Raw genomic sequence first — 21,748 nt, 5'->3', positions numbered from 1 at the left:
TGAACTAAGACTAGACTGTACAGTTAAACCAAAAGTGAACGCGATAACTGTAGGAAGTTTGTCTAAGATAAATTGCATGAAATTAAAGCAGATTATTTTGTGTAATTATTGCATCAGAGATGTATTTTTGGAAACTGTTGATAACATTTCTTTCTGTATGGTGTATTTGTTTTAATAATTGGAAATAATAGTTTCTTCTCTTTTGCTACACATTCAGGGTTTCCTTCTCCCTTACGCTTTAACATTGTTCTGTTATCTCTTTGGTTTTTCTAACTTTATACTTTACTAATGCAGGAGGACTGTTTAGCATTGAGGGAATGCTCTGTTCAGGTCTTTACCTGGCCCTCCTCCTGTGATAATTAGTTTGTATCTTACATAATAATACAGACTAAAACGTTGTTTTACACCACTTAAAATGAAGGCCTCACAACCTCCCAAAACTCAGGTGATCAGAGCCTTAAGGCACATGATGATTCACAGATTAGATCATGTGTTGACATGTCTGTCTAGTTTTTAAAAGGAAAGGGAAAATCCTTTCATCAGATAAAATGTAAATAACACGTCAGAGTCTATTATTAGCCACACACAGTAAACCTAAAACAAACAAAACAAAAAGATAGAAAATATGTTTTTATTACCAAAGTTAAACAACACTTGAATAAAAGCAGGACATCTGACAATCACTGTCACAATGTAAATCACCAGCCCTGTACAACATTCCTTATCAATGTCCCCATAACACAGGTTGTCCAAACACTGCTGACTCACCATGTTGCTGACATGAAACCAAAACTAAGAAGAGAAGTAACCAAACTGCAGCAGGTGTAAATGAAACCGAACAATAACAATAACACAATCTTAATGCAGGACCTTAAGGTTTTTATTTAACTTCCAAAATGTACTATTTGTAATGAATATCACAACTGAGTGTTACGGTGAGTGAAGCAAGCAGAACCCAAATGCAGATAACACTGATATCACCTTTATTTCAAGGATAATAATATAACTCGGACAAACAGAACACTCCCCGGTGAACTCAGTCACCAACAAAAGGCGAACCAACACTGAACACAGGAAGAGACAAGACTAAATACAGGGAGGGGTAATCACGAGACGAGAAACAGCCGGGCAGGGGAGGAGAAACAGAAGGGCAACAGGTGAACACAATCAGACAATTAGACACCAGGGAAACTAACGACAAGGAGGAAAAACACAGAGAGAGGGACCAGACAATACACAAGGAGGAAAACATGACAGGGAGAACCGAACAGCAAAATAAATCCAAACATACAAAACTAAAAACGTGACATAACACAAGAATCGTGACAGAACCCCCCCCTCAAGGGACGGATTCCAGACGTCCCTAAAAAACCCCCACAAAAGTCCAAAACCTCTAGCAGGGTGGGTGGAGGGGGTCTGGAGGACGGGTTTTGGGCTGACAGCCCAGGAGCATAGTGGAGGGCCCGGAAGGGATCTCGGGCGGACGGCCCGGGGGCAAGGCAGAGTCCAAGGTGGGGGTCTCGGGCGGTCGGCCCGGGGACAAGGCAGAGTCCAAGGTGGGGGTCTCGGGCGGTCGGCCCGGGGACAAGGCAGAGTCCATGGTCGGGGTCTCAGGCGGATGGCCCGGGGGCAAGGCAGAGTCCAAGGTGGGCGTCTCGGGCGGACGGCCCAGGGGCAAGGCAGAGTCCATGGAGGGGCGAAGGCCACAGCGGGCGAACTCAGGGGGACGAGCAAGAGGGCGAAGGCCGCGGCACTCAGGGGGCCGAGCAAGATGGCGAAGGCCGCGGCACTCAGGGGGCCGGGCTCGAGGGCAAAGACCGCGCCTCTCATGGGGCCGGGCTCCAGGGCGAAGACCGCGGCACTCAGGGGGCCGGGCTCGAAGGCGAAGCAGGCGGCGACGGAACAACTCGGGACGACGGGCAGGAAGGCGCTGACGGGACAGCTCCGGAGGCCGGGCAGGAACCGGAGACGGTGGGACAGGCTTCGGCAGGATCCCCCACGGAAGAGGACCAGGAGTTGGCAGGACCCCCGGCGAGACAGGTGGCGGCGGGACCTCCAACGGATCAAGACATGGGATTGGCAGGACTCTCAGCGGGACCTCCAACGGAACAGGACATAGGGTTGGCAGGACCCCCGGCAGAAGAGTAGTTGGCGGGACCCCCAACGAGACAGGACATAGGGTTGGCAGGACCCCCGGCAGAAGAGTAGTTGGCAGGACCCCCAATGGGACAGGACATGGAGTTGGCAGGACCCCCAGCAGAAGTGTTGTTGGCGGGACCTCCAACGGCACAGGACATAGGGTTGGCAGGACCCCCGGCAGAAGAGTAGTTGGCAGGACCCCCAATGGGACAGGACATGGAGTTGGCAGGACCCCCAGCAGAAATGTTGTTGGCGGGACCTCCAACGGCACAGGACACATGGTTGGCAGGACCCCCGGCAGAAGAATCGTCGGCGGGGCCTCCAACGGCACGGGACATAGGGTTGGCAGGACCCCCGGCAGAAGAGCAGTCGGCGGGACCCCCAACGGGACAGGACATGGACTTGGCGCGACCCCCAGCGGAACCTCCAACGGCACTTGAGAGGGGACTTGAGAGGGGACTCGAGAGGTGACTCGAGAGGAAACTGGAGGAGGGACTAGAGGAGGGACTGGAGAAGGGACTAGAGAAGGGACCATGGACAGGAGCAGGAACTGGGGCAGAAGCAAGGGTTGACTCCAGAGCACACAGAGGCGTATGGTGGCAGGTTGGGAATTGGGAGGCAGGGAGCTAGCATGCCTGGGGCTAGCAGGCCGGGAATCACACACCGAGAGGAAATTCAAAACCCAGCCAGGAAATAATTTCACCAAGCCTGGTTTCTCCGTAGCCCTCTGGCGCGCCTCTGCCAGAGCAGCCTCTCACTGCTGAACCCCGGACGCTCCCCTCCATCGATCAGAGCAGTAAGCCAAAGAAAAGGAAAAATCCAATAATTCCTGCTCAAATGGATCTGCTGGGCCCATCCTTGGTTGGTTGGTTCTGTTACGGTGAGTGAAGCAAGCAGGACCCAAATGCAGATAACACTGATATCACCTTTATTTCAAGGATAATAATATAACTCGGACAAACAGAACACTCCCCGGTGAACTCAGTCACCAACAAAAGGCGAACCAACACTGAACAAAGGAAGAGACAAGACTAAATACAGGGAGGGGTAATCACGAGACGAGAAACAGCCGGGCAGGGGAGGAGAAACAGAAAGGCAACAGGTGAACACAATCAGACAATTAGACACACCAGGGAAACTAACGATAGGGAGGAAAAACACAGAGAGAGGGACCAGACAATACACAAGGAGGAAAACATGACAGGGAGAACCGAACAGCAAAATAAACCCAAACCTAGACATACAAAACTAAAAACGTGACATAGCACAATAATCGTGACACTGAGTGTTTCAGTATGGTGGCCCTTTCCTCCCTCGTTGGTAGAGGAATATTTCCTGTGGTGAAATAAATAAATGTCAGTTAAGGATATTTACAGTTATAATGAAACAGGGTGAAAACGATACATCATCCTTTAGTTTAAATGAATGTACAGAGCATAGAGAGAATAACTAAACGGATTGATTACAAAACGCTCAGGGTATGATGCCTACAGTATTAACAGTATGAACAGTGTGAAATGAATAAGATATATACAGGATAAAAAAAGAGAGACAGTTGGCAACATACAAACTGTAGATAAAAGCACAGGTATAGACGTTAAGATGTGAACACACAGGGAGATTTATACACTGAGGGCGAGAGCAGAACAATATAGAAAAAAGTTGAAATGCGTATGATTTGACTTTCATTGCAATTGTGATATATCTCACTATGTTGGAGGGAATGGTCATTATTGCATCATTAATATTATTGTCATTGAATAATATATTAAATTGATCATGCTGATTGTTTTTGCGAGGATCTGTACCTAACTAAGATTTCTTAAAGGTCCCTATATGCTTTTTCATCAATATATTATAGGTCTCAGATACAAAACATGTCTCTGAAGTGTTTGGCTCGAAATACAAAACAGATCATTGTAGCATCCCATAATCCCCTCTGTTTCAGCCCTGTTTCAAAAGTGCTGATTCTGTGTCTGTTACTTTAGATATTTGGTTAAAAAGAACACAATGGTGCTCTAGGAGGAGATTCAGGTGATAAGGTGGTGGGGGGGGGGGATGTATGCATGCATGGCACATTCTTCCCACAATCTTTTTACGATGTCTTTAACTCTTAGTAACCATTGAATAAAGTAATTGCCATCATTAATCTTTTCTAATCAGCACACACTGCCATGACTCAAGCCCGATAACTCCACCAGTTTTGTAATGCTGACAATATTGTGAGATTTTGTCCCTCAAAACTAAAGCCACACCTAAATATTATTTTCATAATCAATTAATCCACTGATTATCTTGTAGATGTATTATGTTCTCTGTAAAATGTCAGAGCTCAGCTTTAGGACATCTTCCGTCTCAGATTTTGGAGGCAAGAAAAAGATCAAGAGTGGAGCCCCGGTCGGTGAGATCGATCCGGCTGCAGCTGCTCGATATGCAACCTTTGGGTGAGACCTTATATGGAAACAAAATTGAGGGTTGATGTGCTAAATAACAGGAAAATACATGTAATGGTTTGTGATTGTGAGCTAAAATGCATCACCAATTGTGTGGAAATTACCTGTCCTCTATGTTCTCGTGTATTTCAGTTTTTTTTTATCACAGGTCCAGTGAGCCATATCTTCTACCAGCTGATGGAGGTGTGGATGCCCGCAACAGACCCGCTCTGCATAGTCAAACGTCTGCTACTGGATCGGCTTATTTTTGCCCCTGGCTTTCTGCTGATTTTCTACTTTGTTATGAACATCCTGGAGTAGGCATCTCAGAAACTGTCCCCCTTACCATCAGATTAAAGGAGCTCGGTAGTGATTTGAGATGCTCCGGCATTAAGTTGTGGGAAATACACAATTGCAGCAGCAGAGGGAGCAATTGGTTTTGGTATAAGGAGAAACATTTCAGGATACACTTCCTGTCATGCAACATGAAAGCATATTTTCAATAACCCAGTTAGTCACAACAGTTTTTCTTTTCAAATTTGTTTGCATTTTACAGGTTTAATGGTCTATTAAAGGTCTTTACAGTTTTAAAAATCAGAGATTAAAAAAGCCCCTGAAATGACCTTCCTAGATCCGGATCAAACCCGTCTTTTATTGAAAACCTGCAGAACTGATGTTAAACACAACTGTTCTTCTCCTGCTAAATTTGATAAAACATGGCCAAACAGATCATTATTTGAGATAAAATAGTATTTATTAGTGAACAGATTTGTGAATACTTGATTCTGATTGTCAACTGCATTCTTCTGTCTGTTATTTCTATATAGCAGACCTCTGCTTTGCAAAAAATATCATTGCTATGCACGCAGCTCTTTTTCCCATTACTAACCTGATATCTTAAAATGGCAAACTGCTCCTTTTAACATATGATTAAAACACTCATGCAATGCTTCATCCTACATTTTGACCACAGTATTTGGTCCAGTGTCTTCATGTTGATTGTGTAGTGGTATGCTATATAGTTTTCATAGAGATGGATGAAAAATAAAATAAATTAAATGACCATCCCATCTTTTCTACCAGGCAAAAGGATAGAGAGACTTTGAAAGCAAGATGAGAGGAAGTTACTGGACTGCCTTGAAAATGAACTGGAAAGTGTGGACTCCCTTTCAGTTCGTCAATATCAACTTTGTGCCTGTTGAGGTATGCCCTTCATTCATTGGCATCCTGTCATCAAACAAAAGATGAATCTCTTGTAATGGTTTCCCCCTTCCCTTCCTGTGTCTGTTTTTGCTTTCAGTTCCGAGTGCTGTTTGCCAACATGGTCGCCTTATTTTTGGTACGCCTACCTTGCATCTGTGAGGAAATGAAGCTTCCCGACCTAACCTCACTGAACCGGAAGCTGTGGCTTTAACATTGGGCTGTTGCCTCTACTACCTTTTTACCTGTTTCTAAGATGGACACTAATTCTCACATACAGTTATTTGGATACACCTAAGAAACCTGTATAATGAGTTTAAGCCTTTATAACATGCTTTGGTATGTTAGTACATTTGTAATGACAACATAGATACATGTAAGTGTTTTTTTACAGAGCACTGCCTTACAGTAATGTGATACTGTCGTGAACATTGTGAACATATGATTTTGATCATAATGTCAATTTTAATCCAATGCTAAAGTGTGTCTTTCTGGTTACTTCTGGTTGTGGTCTGTACAGAGTGCAGCTCAACCCTGAGCTGAAGATTCAGTAAAGAACAGGAAATGAGAACAGACATGCAAGATTCAAATCTTTATTATTTTTTAACAGTGTACATTTGATGTAGTCAGATTTGAAGTGTCATAATAAATTATAACATGAAGATGTGTTTATAACATATTTGTAAAGCCAAACCAAAGAAAGTTTTCTTTTTGGAATGATTTCTAATCGAGGAATGTATTAATGAGTGCAATTTAAATAAAAATATAAGCTAAATGATCTTAATTTTAAGCACGAAATAAAGGAATGTCCAGAAGTTTCTTTTTAACTGGAAGTGTCCTCGGCCTCTCTCAGGCGCAGGGTCTGGAAGATGGTGCTATTTGCTCGGACGTTGTAGTCGGAGAGTTACCCTCGTTCATCTCTTTGCTCTCGTGGATGAGCCTCTGCTGGCTCACCGGGACCCCCTCTCTGGCTTCCACCCTGCTCTTGAAGTAAGCTCACCGTCTCATCGGTTTTGATGTCATACGTGGTTTTTCCCCCTGATCGTTTTTGGAAGAACACCTGGATTGGGGCCGGCGGGGTCACCGGGGTGACCGGGGGTAACCAGCAGGGACAGCCTGGCCCGGAGCGCAGGCCGTAGGACTCGAGGGTCGCAGAGTCGTGTTGAGAGTTATGCTAGAGCCGTTCACCAAGACCAGCTTCTGGGTCTCACATGCAATATCTAGTTTCTGCTGGATGAGTTTTTTTCAGAGAGCCCACTGTGTCATGCGGGTGCACCTCAGGGTATGGAGTTCCCATTCATCAGACTGATGGTAGATCCATGGTGAAAGTGGCCTGAAAGAAAGGTAAATACATGAGAGGTGGAAGAAATACCTAAGAGTGTGTACTTAATTAAAAGTAGAAGTACCAGAGTGTAGGAATACTCTTTTACAAGTAAAAGTTGTGCATTCAAAATGTTACTCAAGTAAAAGTACAAAAGTATTAGCATACAAATATACTTAAAGTACTAAAGGTAAAAGTACATATTATGCCAGATTGGCCTATTTCAGAATAATATAAGTTACATGTTTCATTATTATTTTATTGATACATAAAGTGTTATCAAAGCTGGTAAAGGTACAGCCTATTAAATAAATGTGAATACTGTGGGGTAACCATTTCACACCATTAATGCAAATCTGCAAGGTAACTAAATGTAATAAATAAATGCCAGTGGAGTAAAAAGTACACTATTTACCTTGGAACTTTATAAGTAGGCTACAAAGTAGCAAAACATTTAAATAAATAACTACAAGTCCCTCATTAAAAAAGTACAGTGAATATATTCTATACTTTACATCACTGAATACATTAATACAAATAAGTCCACTAGAAAAACCCTTTTTTCCCCCCAGAGAATAAAGTGTTGCGGTACATTTCATGAGTGCTGATAAAGAAAACTTCATACCTTGAGATAAGTTTAGAAAAATCCTCCAGAAATCGTCGCTCTTCTTTAAACTGACAGGAATCGTTTCTCCGGAGCAGCTGACGCAGGCTTCTTCTCTCCTCTGTTTATATACAGTCTGCCCAGCTGATCGAGCCCGCCCCCTGGTTTAAGATTCGTTTTCCCTTCCATGCCTTCATCATTTTCGGTTTCTAATCTCCAAAAATGACCGGCAGTGTTTTGGACATTGTAAAGTGCACAAGGGCGTAGTCCCGGACTTTCCCCTTGACGTGAAGTTTTTTCTTTAATTGAATAAACTGACGACTCATGATAAACTCAAAGTGACTCTTTAGTATTGTTATTTCATAGGTTTAAACTAGGGGTGTCCAAACTACGGCCCGCGGACCATTTTGAATCGTTCCTCAGCAAATTAAAAAAGTATAATGGAACATGGACAAGTGGTCTTATTAACACAGTCATGTGTTAACACAGTCTGTGTTAACACATGACTATTAACACAGTCATGTGTTAACCTAGTCATGCATGTGTTAATAAGACCACTTTTCAAATAAGTTCAAACATTTTCTAACATATCTTATTTGATAAGAAAAAAGCCCTATGACTTATTTACATAACAAGCTTGAATACACCCTTCCTATTTCTCCTTATTAGGCAATCTGAAGCTTCTGTTTGAAGGGATGAGCTGCTAACACTCACACACATAATTGACCTAGATTTGATTGATTTTGCTCATTTATAACTGAATTTATTAGACAAGATACTAAATATACGAAGGTCTGGGCCCAGCCCTTCGTATATTTTTCTGTATTTGGCCCTCGGTGAAAAAAGTTTGGACACCCCTGAGTAGTTATACACATACCACTTTCGTCTCATTAGTATGCATAGAAAGTGACAGGTGGTGTGACAGGTCACACCTCTCCCTACGTATTAAACCCCCGCCCACTTCCGGATAAGCCCTGCCCATTTCCGGCTAAGCCCCCGCCCCTTCCCGCCGGAAGTCCCGCCCCCACTTCCGGTTTTCAAATACAATTTACAAATATTTTAAAAATGATAAAAATAAAATGCTGCCCCTACCGGTCGCCCCCGCTTCCGGTTTTCAAAATAAAATAACATGAACATTTAACAACCATGAGAAAAATAAAATGCTGCCCCTGCCGGTTTTCAAAATACAATTTGAAAATAATTTGAAAATGATAAAAATAAAAATGCTGCCCCTACCGGTCGCCCCCGCTTCCGGCAAATAACATGAAATGTAACAACCAGGAGAAAATAAAATGCTGCCCCTACGGTTTACAAAATAATAATTTATAATGAATCACATATGCATAGGATCAATGTCCCTGCCACCTAGTCACTTCCTGTGCGCCTGTATACAGCAGTATTGACTGCAACTTACAAATACTTGCAAATAACATGAAATATACAACCATATATTTTAAAAGTAATGTCTCAGCTCTAAAGAGCAAGGTCCCGCCACCTAACCACTTTCCTGTGCCCCTGTATACAGCAGTATTGACTGTACACTTACAAATACTTGCAAATAACAAGAAATATACAACCATATATTTTTAAAAGTACTGTCAATCTCACTAACTCTCTCTCTCTCTCTCTCTCTTCTGCTATTCTCTGCCGTGAAAAGTTTGGTGAACAGTCTGAAGACAAGTCAAGACACGTGTGGGGGCATCATAAAACCCCCGACATCCTCTGCAGGGCAAATGGTGGGGCGATGGGGAGGGGGGAACACACACAACACACACACACCACACACACACACACACACACACACACACACACACACACACACACACACACACACACACACACACACACACACACACACACACACACACACACACACACACACACACACACACACACAACACACACAATCCCCCACCACTCACCCCCTCTTCCGTTCAGGATGTTTCTTTTCAAGTTTTTGTGAAACTGCTAAAGAAGTATTTGTTTTGCAAAAGAGGTTATTTCAAAAGATCTTATTTAGGTTTTAATAGTGATACCTAAGGGTATTCTCTTTCAGTATATGGATTTGTGAACTAATGTGTAATTTACTTTTATTAACTATAATTGCCAGGATCATTCTAAGAAGAGTGAGAGGGCTAATGAGCCAGCACCATACCTCCTCTATGCATTTTCTTGACCTGTATCTGATCATGAAAAACTTGACTCTTTTTAAAAAAGTTATTTTTCATCTATCATTTTCAACCATGCAGCAAGAGATCAAATTTAAGAATAAGTAATAGTTTGTCACGATTTTACGGGAAATAGTCAGGTGCGCCATGTCACATCTTAAAGACAGCTTGAACTGGATAAATGGTTAGTCTTTTTTCAAAACATACCGTAACGTTCTGCATGTTAGTATATTTGGTCAATCGATTTAGACCCTACTGCCCTCAATAGGGAAGTCACGCTTTGGGAAGAGGTGTTTCATTTCACAGATCCACCTTGATTTGTTGTTGTGAGGGGTGAAGGAAGAGGGACGGGGGAGGAAAATTCAGAGGATGAAAAAGCAGAAAACATACTTGTTTTGTAAAACGGTCAGCACGTCAGTTTCAAGAAAGACGTTTGCATACATAAAAAAGTGTATCTTACAGTTCCCTTTTGTGAGAGAATTACACACAAATCTGCAGAGTGTCACTAAAAAGTTGTAACACAGGGACTGACATTCTGTATGGGGTTTCACACGGACACAAAGTCTACTTCATTATCTACTTTGTCAGCTTTTATACACAAAAGTGTATCTTTCAGTAACTTTCTCAGAGAATTTAAGCATAAATCTGTCAAAGATTCTTAACGAAATCTACTTCATTATCTACTTTTCAGCTTTTATACACAAAAGTGTATCCTTCAGTAACTTTCTCAGAGAATTTAAGCACGTCAGTTTCAAGAAGACGACAATAATTAGTAGTTAGACATTTTTGGATATCGTGCGTTCTGGCAGTACTATTCCGGTCATTGGGAAACTTTTTGGGACCCATTTAAAACCATTTAAAAGAGAAATGTTCTCTGTCGTTCTTAATGCAAAAACAAATCATCTCTACTCCCTTTGGGGTGAAGTCCAGGAATGTTCTCGGGGGGAGTGGACACTTGCTGTTACATGCATAAAGCTTCTGCAGTGTGCCAATAAATGTATAGTTTCCCCTAAAGCTCCATACATTACACATATTGACTAATGACTCAGCACATGAGGGGTAAATACAAAACAAATCTAAATATCACCAATTATTCCAGAATGTGACTAGAATAGAGTCTAGAGAATGGACCCAGGCTTTGTCTTCAGCCATCAACTAAATAGGGGCGTGCTTTTTTTGAATCACCAGTATGTTACTCACCATTGAAGACAGTGTTGAGGGGGGCAAGCAAAGTGTACTCAGCGGCAGATTGCATGGAAGCAGAAAGGCCTGGCTCAGACACCATGTCTCCAAAGGTTGACTGGGAACTTCCAACCAGTTCCATCACCTGTTTAGCTTGAGGGAATTTAAACACCATTAAAAATATGGATTACAGAAAAACAATATATGTAGTAAATCGGGTAATCATTAATAAGGGGAAAATGTGCACGTCTAACCTGAGTCTGGCATGAGCACTTGATCAATAAGGTGGATGACAATGTCCTTCTTGAGCACCAGCTTGATGCCATTGACTGTTAAACTCTCGCCATCACAGCCTTGAAATCAAAGTAACGCTTCTAAAAAACATATATTTTAGAAAAGTAATGTTAGTCATGTCAAGTTATCAAGACTGCTGTGTTTCATCGAACAGTGTTAAGAGTCACAGTCTTTAAGAAAATCTGGTCAGAAAAAGTACTTAACTTTCTACCAGTTGTAAGTTGTCATATATATAAAAAAAAGTAAGAGACTTACTGTTTCCTTTGTGAGAGAATTACACATAAATCTGCAGAGTGTCTGTAAAAAGTCTCAAAATCTCCATTGAAATAGCGTTAAAATCAAAAAGTGCCTCTAAAGAAAATGTATTCAGATAAAAGTATTTTATTTTCAGAAATGTTTAAGGTTTTGCATACATAAAAAGTGTATCTTACAGTTCCTTTTGTGAGAGAATTACACACAAATCTGCAGAGTGTCACTAAAAAGTTTTACACAGGGACTGACATTCTGTATGAGGGTTTCACACCTGAGCTGCTGGGGGGAGGGCGTTGAAAAGGGGGTGAGTATGTTTGGCTCTCTGGTGTGTTAAGAGTCACAGTCTTAAAGAAAAATCTGGTCAGAAAAAGTACTTAACTTTCTACCAGTTGTAAGTTGTCATACATATAAAAAAAGTAAGAGACTTACTGTTTCCTTTGTGAGAGAATTACACATAAATCTGCAGAGTGTCTGTAAAAAGTCTCAAAATCACAAACTGCAGACGCCTCAAGGAGAGACTTGAAAAGATCCATGCCGAGTGGGGGGAGAAGAAGAAGACTAATAACCAGCAGTTGACTGAAGCCAGGGACTTGTTCGATACATTGACTTTTTTCTTTAAAGTAAAATAAAAATGGGAAACTACTATGCAAAACGCTCTGTATATATTGATCAGAATGTAGTCAATACCCTTTTAATAAGTGTGGTGATGAGGACGATTGAAAACAGAACGAGTAGTGACCCCTGTGTAAACAGAATGGCTGTAGTTTGTAAACTGGAAGACATTTTGGCTATCGTTCGTTCTGGCAGTACTATTCCTGGTCATTGGGAAACGATTGTAAACGAAACATTTAAAGTGGTCCTGGAATCTTCATTTTCCGAAACATTCTGTAACATTATCTCAGAAATGAAACAAACATCAAAAGTGTATCATGTGCTCTCAGTGTATGCTCTGTTTGTAGATGTAATGCATCTCTGTGCAGAAAGCAGCATACACATGAATATTCTGACTGAAGTGAAAAAACTCCATCACGATATCTCCAGTAATATGGGGAATTCTAAGCTGGAGACGGTCCTGCGGATGTTGCAATCAGTATAACTATTTGATTTTTGTGTGTGAAAAAATTAAAAAGTGTTTTTTTACATTTAAAAACTGTTGTCTTCATTATAGCCAGGGGGGAGCATGTCTCATACATGTGTATTACAGTCCTTCTTTTTTGTGTTTTTCAGTGTTTTTCTGTGTGTCTGTACACACAAAACACAAATCATTTAAAACAAACCCTGAATCAAATTTAGAGAGAATCTTAACCAAATCTACTAATACAAAGTACTTCATTATCTACTTTTCAGCTTTTATACACAAAGTGTATCTTTCAGTAACTTTCTCAGAGAATTTAAGCATAAATCTGTCAAATGTTCAAAACAGCCTTGCTTCACTGAAATAGTCTCAAAATCACAAACTGCCATTAAGAGTCAAATTCTTGACGAAATCTAATAAAACAGAGTACTTTCATGGTAGTGGGCAGCTTTTTAAAAAGAAAATTGTATCTTTCGGTACCCTTTGTTGTTTGAGAGAATTAAGCCTAAATCTGTCAAATGTTCAAAACAGCCTTGTTTCACTGAAATAGCCTCAAAATCACAAAATGCCTGCACACTGGAATGTGCTATAACAAATATGGCCCTCTTGGGCACTCTGGAACAAGGTAACGCTCCATGGAACGAGCAAACCCCCCATCCCTCTTGGATTTAAAACAGAGGGAGGGCACTGTAAAGACAAAGGATCAAACGTGGAGGGCAAAGAAAATCTAAAATCGACTTAGTATCAAAGAAATCATGTTTGAGTGCAAAACGTTTCATATTTTTCCTGCTAACCTTGAATTATCCTGTCCTGTCGTTTCGCTCACAGCTGTTTCTTACACATGACATGCATTGTTTTACAATGTATTACATAAGGTGAACATGTTTATGTGTTGCACAGGATATAATGGAGCCAAGTACGTATTAATAAAAAACAAATGCTAGCTAACTGACTTGCATGAATCAAAATATATGTAAACCTCTATTATCAGTCCATCCTTTATGTTCTGTTTTTTATTCCGTTAAAACCATCTTCTGTGTTTTTCTACCCTATTGAGCAAAATAACTTCCGGCGGAAGGGGCGGGGCTTATGAAGGGGGCTTATCCGGAAGTGGGCGGGGCTTAATAAGTAGGGAGAGGTGTGACCTGTCACACCACCTGTCACTTTCTATGCATACTAATGAGACGAAAGTGGTATGTGTATAACTACTCCCCTGGTTTAAACCATAACAATAACAGCACGAACTAAGACTAGACTGTACAGTTAACCCAAAAAGTGAACGTGATAACTCTAGGAAGTTTGTCTAAGATAAATTGCATGAAATTAAAGCAGATTATTTTGTGTAATTATTGCATCAGAGATGAGTTTTGCTGGTATTTTTGGAAACTGTTGATAACATTTTTCTTTCTGTATGGTGTATTTGTTTTAACATTAGAAATAATAAATAGTGTCTTCTCTTTTACTACACGTTCAGGGTTTCCTTCTCCCTTACGCTTTGACATTGTTCTGTTATCTCTTTGGTTTTTCTAACTTTATACTTTATTAATGCAGGAGGACTGTTCAGCATAGAGGGAGAGCTCTGTTCATTCAGGTCTTTACTTGGCCCTCCTCCTGTGATAGTTAGTTTGTATCTTAAATAATAATACAGACTAAGACGTTTTTGTTACACCACTTAAAATGAAGGCCTCACAACCTCCTTGTAAAGCTCAGGTGATCAGAGCCTTAACGGTACGTCCACACGGCGGCGTGCGTTGAAGCTCGACCAACAACCAATCACATGAATCTCCCGCCCCGGACACACAAGCACGCGGTTTGATTGGCTAGAGCTTATACTGGCATATGATTCGATTGGCTGACGCTTCCGTTGAAGCTTCAAAAGTAGAACATTGCTCTACTTTTGAAGCGAGCAACGCGAGCAAAGCGAAGCGACAGAACCACAATGCCGTAACGGCCCGTCCACACGGCGGCGTGCGTTGAAGCTTCAATGCTTCTGCCCATTCACTTTGAATGGGGGGTGACGTCACGCTTTGCCGAACTGCCTTGTGGTTCCGTCGCTTCGCTTTGCTTCGCATTGCTCGCTTCAAAAGTAGAGCAATGTTCTACTTTTTAAGCTTCGATGAAAGCGTCAGCCAATCAAATCATATGCCAGTACATGCTCTAGCCAATCAAACCGCATGCTTGTGTGTCCGGGGCGGGAGATTCATGTGATTGGTTGTTGGTCGAGTTTCAGACACGCCCGCCGGCAAGCTTCAACGCACGCTGCCATGTGGACGCTGCGTAAAAGGCACATGATGATTCCCAGATTAGATCATGTGTTGACAGGTCTGCCTAGTTTTTAAAAGGAAAGGGAAAATCCTTTCATCAGATAAAATCGACATAATATGTCAGTCTATTATTAGCCACACACAGTAAACCTAAAACAAACAAAACAAAAAGATAGAAAATATTTTAATGCCTAAGTTAAACAACACTTGAATAAAAACAGGACACATGACAATCACTGTCACAATGTAAGTCACCAGCCCTGTACAACATTCCTTATGAATTCCTCATAACACAGGTTGTCCAAACACTGCTGACTCACCATGTTGCTGACATGAAACCAAAACTAAGAAGAGAAGTAACCAAACTGCAGCAGGTGTAAATGAAACCGAACAATAACAATAACACAATCTTAATGCAGGACCTTAAGGTTTTTATTTAACTTCCAAAATGTACTATTTGTAATGAATATCATGACTGAGTGTTTCAGTATGGTGGCCCTTTCCTCCCTCGTTGGTAGAGGAATATTTCCTGTGGTGAAATAAATAAATGTCAGTTAAGGATATTTACAGTTACAATCAAACAGGATGAAAACGATACATCATCCTTCAGTTTAAATTATTATACAGAGCATAGAGAGAATAACTAAACGGATTGATTACAAAACGCTCAGGGTATGATGCCTAGTATTAACAGTATGAACAGTGTGAAATGAATAACATACAGGATAACAAAATAGAGACAGTTGGCAACATACAAACTGTAGATAAAAGCACAGGTATAGACGTTAAGATGTGAACACACAGGGAGATTTATACACTGAGGGCGAGAGCAGAACAATATAGAAAAAAGTTGAAATGCGTTTAATTTGACTTTCATTACAATTGTGATATATCTCACTATGTTGGAGGGAATGGTGATTATTTCATCATTAATCTTATTTTCATTGAATAATATATGAAATTGATCATGCTGATTGTTTTTGCGAGGATCTGTACCTAACTAAGATTTCTTAAAGGTCCCCTATTATATGGTTTTTTATCCATATGATATAGGGCTCAGATATATACAAAACATGTCTCTGAAGTGTTTGGCTCCAAACAGATAATTGCAGCATCCCATAATCCCCTCTGTTTCAGCCCTGTTTCAAAAGTGCTGATTCTCTGTCTGTTACTTTAGATGAAAATAAGGAGCCACTCCCCACGCCCCTCTGAGAGAGATTTGGTTAAAAAGAACACAATGGTGCTCTAGGAGGAGATGCAGGTGATAAGGTAGGGGAGGGGGGGGGGTTACCTGGTTGGTTATTTGCTAATGGTTACACAAGCCAAAATAACTCGGTGACATCATGAAGTGGCCAAAATCTGATCAGCTTATTTTCAGAGAGGATTTTATATAAATGGACAGAAAGTGAGAGAATCTTTTTTCCTGAAACTTTTAGAATCTCTTTATAGAGGGGACACATGTTGATGTAGAAGAGACATGAAAAAGTGGATTTTGCATAATAGGTGACCTTCAAAACCAATTATTCAATCCGCTCTAATGCATAAAATACATGTATTCAGTTTTTTTCTCACCTGGTGGTGCCACAAAATATTCTTCAACAGTGTGTTTGGAGAGCTGAAGCAGTTCTTCAGCACAGTCCCCTTCCGTCACTGCATCCTCCCTAAGGTTTAATGACCTGAATGGATGAAACAATATTTATGCAATAGGCTCAGTTTAAAACTGTGCTGCAGTTGGGGCTCATTTGATATAGCTGGGATGAGGAGGCCAATATACAAATACACTTGTTTTCATAACTGGTTGAACCTTACCTGTCCTCCAGAACTGAATCCATTGGTTCCACCCCTGAAGTGTCAACAGCATGAAGCTGATCTGCAAATCTGATGGCTTCCTCCAAACAAGCCAGTCCCTGTTTGGAGCGGAAATCCACCAGCGCCAGTCGCTCCAGTTGGTCCACCAGGTCAGCAGGGATATGCACAGGCTGTCAATTAAAAGTGTGTTGCATAAGAAATGTATGCATGACACATTCTTTCCCCAACATTTTAAGAATGTCTTTAACTGTTAGTAACCATTGAATAAAGTAATTGCCTCCATGAATCATTTCTAATCAGCACACACTGCCATGACTCATGCCCAATAACTCCACCTCTGGTAATCTCTGAAGTTTTGTAATGCTGAAAATATTGTGAGATGTTGTCCCTCAAAACTAAAGCCACACCTAAATATTATTTTCATAATCAATTAATCCACTGATTATCTTGTAGATTTATTATGTTCTCTGTAAAATGTCAGAGCTCAGCTTTAGGACATCTTCCGTCTCAGATTTGAGGCAAGAAAAAAGATCAAGAGTGGAGCCCCGGCCGGTGAGATCGACTCGGCTGCAGCTGCTCGATATGCAACCTTTGGGTGTGATCTTATATGGAAACAAAATTGAGGGTTGATGTGCTAAATAACAGGAAAATACATGTAAGGGTTTGTGATTGTGTGCTAAAATGCATCACCAATTGTGGGGAAATTACCTGTCCTCTATGTTCCTGTGTATTTCAGGTTTTTTTTTCACAGGTCCAGTGAGCCATATCTTCTACCAGCTGATGGAGGTGTGGATGCCCGCAACAGACCCGCTCTGCATAGTGTAGTGGCAATTTCTTATGTTACCTTATATATGGTAAAACCAAATGCTTCTACACACTACTGTACCATTTTTTGATATGTGCTGTTTTCTCTGCATGCCCTTATGAGGGTTATTATTCTCAAGCGCTTCAAGGCCACAGAGCTGATTTGGCAGACTATGTTGAAACTACTCCTCTTCACACAAAGTTTGAACTTCCATAGAATGTTTTCTGTTACACTCAAACAGCTCAAGGACACATGTGTCTAATAGCAATATGAGACATCTGTGTGAAAGCAGATTGCTGAGGCGTTCCGCCTAGCTACACAAAACTCTGTCTGCCCGCCCTATAAGCTTTGCCATTCTGTGACTATTGTGCACACTCCTGCTGTTACGGTGTGCAGGAAGCAGGACCCAAATGCAGATTAGAGTAAAAATAATTCCTTTATTTCAAGGCTAGATATACACAAAGACAGAACAGAACACTCACCGATGAACTGGTCATTACACAAGACAACCGGACAAAGAGAGACAGAAAACCCAGAACTTAAATACACCCAGGACTAATCAAACAAACACGAGACGGGTGAGGAGGGGGGAGAAAACACAGAGGCACCAGGTGAACACAATCGGGTAATCAGGGAGGGAAACAGACAAAAAGCAACAGGCAGGAAACGGGGGTGAACACTTTACAAAATAACACAGGAAACCAAAGATAGAAAAAGACAAGACAAAACAACAACACAGACAGATCCTAACAGTACCCCCCCTCAAGGGACGGATCCCAGACGTCCCAAAAAAAAAAAAAAATCCAAAACCTCAAGCAGGGTGGATGGAGGGGGTCCGGAGGAGGGACGCATCACTAAGCCACCAGGGTGGGTGGAGGGGGTCAGGAGGACGGGACTGAACTGACCGCCCAGGGGCACGGTAGAGGACCAGGAAGGGGTCTCGGGCGGACGGCCCGGGGGCAAGGCAGAGGACCAGGAAGGGGTCTCAGGCGGACGGCCCGGGGGCAAGACAGAGTCCAAGGTGGGGACCATGGAGGGGCGAAGGCAGCGGCAGGAAGAGTCAGGGGGGCCGGGCCCGAGGGCGAAGGCAACGGCAGGAAGAGTCAGTGGACCGGGCTCGAGGGCGAAGACTGCGGCTCTCAGGGGGCCGGGCTCGAGGGTGAAGACCGCGGCTCTCAGGGGGCCGGGCTTGAGGGCGAAGACCGTATCTCTCAGGGGGCCGGGCTCGAGGGCGAAGACCGGACAGCTCCGGAGGCCGGGCAGGAGCCGGTGTCGACCGGACAGGATCCGGAGCCGGTGGGACAGGTGTCAGCAAGATTCCCCACGGAAGAGGACCAGGAGTTGGCAGGACCCTCGGCAGGAGGGCAGTCGGCGGGACCCCCAACGGGACAGGACAAGGAGCTGGCAGGACCTCCGGCAGGAGAGTAGACGGCGGGACCTCCAAGGGGACAGGACAAAGGGTTGGCAGGACCCCCGGCAGGAGAGTAGTCGGCGGGGCCTCCAACGGCACAGGACAAAGGGTTGGCAGGACCCCCGGCAGGAGAGTAGTCGGCGGGGCCTCCAACGGGACAGGACACAGGGTTAGCAGGACCCCCGGCAGGAGAGTAGTCGGCGGGGCCTCCAACGGCACAGGACATAGGATTGGCAGGACCCCCGGCAGGAGAGTAGACGGCGGGACCTCCAACGAGACAGGGCAAAGGGTTGGCAGGACCCCCGGCAGGAGAGTAGTCGGCGGGGCCTCTAACGGGACAGGACACAGGGGTGGCAGGACCCCCGGCAGGAGAGTAGTCGGCGGGGCCTCCAACGGCACAGGACACAAGGTTGGCAGGACCCCCGGCAGGAGAGTAGACGGCGGGGCCTCCAACGGGACAGGACATGGAGTTGGCAGGACCCCCAGCGGAACCTCCAACGGACCAGGACATTGGGTAGGGACTTGAGACGTGACTCGAGAGGGGACTCGAGAGGAGACTCGAGAGGGGAACCAAGGGGGAACTCCAGAGGGGACTCCAGAGGGGAACTAGAGAGGGGACTCCAGAGGGGACTAGAGGAGAGACTAGAGGAGGGACTAGAGAAGGGAACTCGAGAGGGGACTCGAGAGGGGACTTGAGGAGGGACTAAAGGAGGGACTAGAGGAGGAACTAGAGGAGGGACTAGAGGAGGGAACTGGAGAGGGGACTGGAGGGAACTCGAGAAGTGACTAGAGGAGGGACTAGAGATGGGAGTAGGGAATTGACTAGAGGAGGGACTTGAGTAGGGACTAGAGATGGGACTAGAGAAGGGACTATAGGAGGGACTCGGGAAGGGACCAGAGAGGGGACTAGAGAACTGACTAGAGGAGGGACTTGAGAAGGGACTAGAGATGGAACTCGAGAGGTGACTCGAGAGGGGACTTGAGAGGTGACTTGAGAGGGGACTCGAGAAGAGACTCGAGAGGTGACTGGAGAGAGGGCTTGAGAGGTGACTTGAGAGGTATCTCGAAAGGGGACTCGAGATGGGACTCGAGAGGGGACTCGAAGTGGGACTAGAGGTGGGACTAGAGAAAGGACTAGAGAGGTGACTAAAGGGGGGACTTGAGAAGGAACTAGGGAAGTGACTAGAGGAGGTACTTGAGAAAGGACTTGAGAAAGGAATTGAGTAGGGACTAGAGAAGGGACTAGAGAAGGGACTAGGAAAGTGACCTGAGGAGGGACTAGGGAAAGGACTAGAGAAGAGACTAGAGAAGGGGCTCGGGAAGGGACCAGAGGAGGGACTAGAGAGGGGACTAGAGAGGTGACTAAAGGAGGGCCTGGAGAAGGGACTAGGGAAGCGACTAGAGGAGGGACTTGAGAAAGGACTTGAGTAGGGACTAGAGAAGGGACTTGAGAAGTGACTAGAGAAGTGACTAGAGGTGGGACTGGAGAAGGGACTAGGAAAGTGACCTGAGGAGGGACTAGGGAAGGGACTAGAGAAGGGACTATGGCAGCTGGGGCCGGGACTGGGTCTGGAACCATGGCTGCTGGGGCCGGGACCATGGCTGCTGGGGCCGGGACTGGGGCCGGGACCATGGCTGCTGGGGCCTGTACTAGGTCTGGAACTATGGCCGGAAACATGGCTGCTGGGGCCTGTACTGGGGCTGTAACCATGGCTGCTGGGGCCTGTACTAGGTCTGGAACTATGGCTGTAACCATGGCTGCTGAACTGGTTCTGGAACCCTGGCCCTTTGGGCTCGTGCTGCCAACCTGGCCTTGCGACTCCTTCCTTTAGGAGCCGTTTGGAGGCTCCGTGGACCTCCAAAGAGACGAGTACCAGCGAATGGCTCCTGGACTGTAGCAAACACTGGGTGAGAAGCAGGGGCTGACGCCAGATGGACCACACCGATGCGTGTGGTATCAAAACGGGAGTTGGGAGGCCTGGGGCTGTCAGGCAGGGGATAACACACCGTGAGAAAATCCAAAATCCTGCCCGATAAGAATTTAACCAAGCCTGGCTTCTCCATAGTAATCCGGCGTGCCTCTGCCAGAACAGCCTCTCGCTGCTGAACCCTGGACGCTCCCAACCATCGATACGAGCAGTCATCCAAAGCAAAGGAAAACTCCAATAGCTCCTGCTCAAAAGGATCTGCTGGGCCCATATTTTGGTCGGGTTGTAATGTTACGGTGTGCAGGAAGCAGGACCCAAATGCAGATTAGAGTAAAAATAATTCCTTTATTTCAAGGCTAGATATACACAAAGACAGAACAGAACACTCACCGATGAACTGGTCATTACACAAGACAACCCGACAAAGAGAGACAGAAAACCCAGAACTTAAATACACCCAGGACTAATCAAACAAACACGAGACAGGTGAGGAGGGAGGAGAAAACACAGAGGCACCAGGTGAACACAATCGGGTAATCAGGGAGGGAAACAGACAAAAAGCAACAGGCAGGAAACGGGGGTGAACACTTTACAAAATAACACAGGAAACCAAAGATAGAAAAAGACAAGACAAAACAACAACACAGACAGATCCTAACACCTGCAGACTACTCTGTATTCTGTGAGACATGTACCTTTCAAGCGCTTCAAATAAAGAACCAACGAAAGACAACTCTGATTTGCTGAAAGACCATTTATCGATCATTACTAGTACATCTCCATGGCAGATTATTGATAGATAAAGAAGTTTTCCACAACAATAGTCAAACGTCTGCTACTGGATCGGCTTGTTTTTGCCCCTGG

The 21,748-nt window shown here is 43.9% G+C and overlaps 1 protein-coding gene and 2 pseudogenes across 1 annotated transcript; 1 reads left to right on the top strand and 2 right to left on the bottom strand.

The window, feature by feature from the left end:
* Positions 1–1,771: 1,771 nt before the first annotated feature.
* LOC117560988 lies at positions 1,772–6,134 on the top strand (annotated as a pseudogene).
* Positions 6,135–6,441: 307 nt separating this feature from the next.
* LOC117560987 lies at positions 6,442–8,022 on the bottom strand (annotated as a pseudogene).
* A 7,166-nt stretch (positions 8,023–15,188) lies between these two features.
* LOC117560986 (glutamyl-tRNA(Gln) amidotransferase subunit C, mitochondrial-like) lies at positions 15,189–17,023 on the bottom strand. The gene is made up of 4 exons (XM_034238148.1): positions 17,018–17,023; positions 16,741–16,910; positions 16,504–16,607; positions 15,189–15,460 (listed from the first exon to the last, which is right to left on the bottom strand). The coding sequence occupies exons 1-4, from the start codon at positions 17,021–17,023 to the stop codon at positions 15,342–15,344; spliced, it is 399 nt and encodes a 132-aa protein (XP_034094039.1). The 3' UTR covers positions 15,189–15,341.
* Positions 17,024–21,748: the final 4,725 nt, after the last annotated feature.

Source organism: Gymnodraco acuticeps, unplaced genomic scaffold, assembly GCF_902827175.1.
Source record: "Gymnodraco acuticeps unplaced genomic scaffold, fGymAcu1.1, whole genome shotgun sequence".
NCBI lineage: Eukaryota > Metazoa > Chordata > Actinopteri > Perciformes > Bathydraconidae > Gymnodraco > Gymnodraco acuticeps.
This window is presented reverse-complemented; position numbering and strand designations above follow the sequence as displayed.

What these genes read in the sequence shown, in the direction of transcription:
- LOC117560986 (XM_034238148.1), bottom strand. An exon ending in GATTCAGTTCTGGAGGACAG is followed by an intron (nt 16,608 to 16,740) that starts GTAAGGTTCAAC and finishes TCATCCATTCAG; the next exon opens with GTCATTAAACCTTAGGGAGG. An exon ending in ATATTTTGTGGCACCACCAG is followed by an intron (nt 15,461 to 16,503) that starts GTGAGAAAAAAA and finishes ATTTCACCACAG; the next exon opens with GAAATATTCCTCTACCAACG.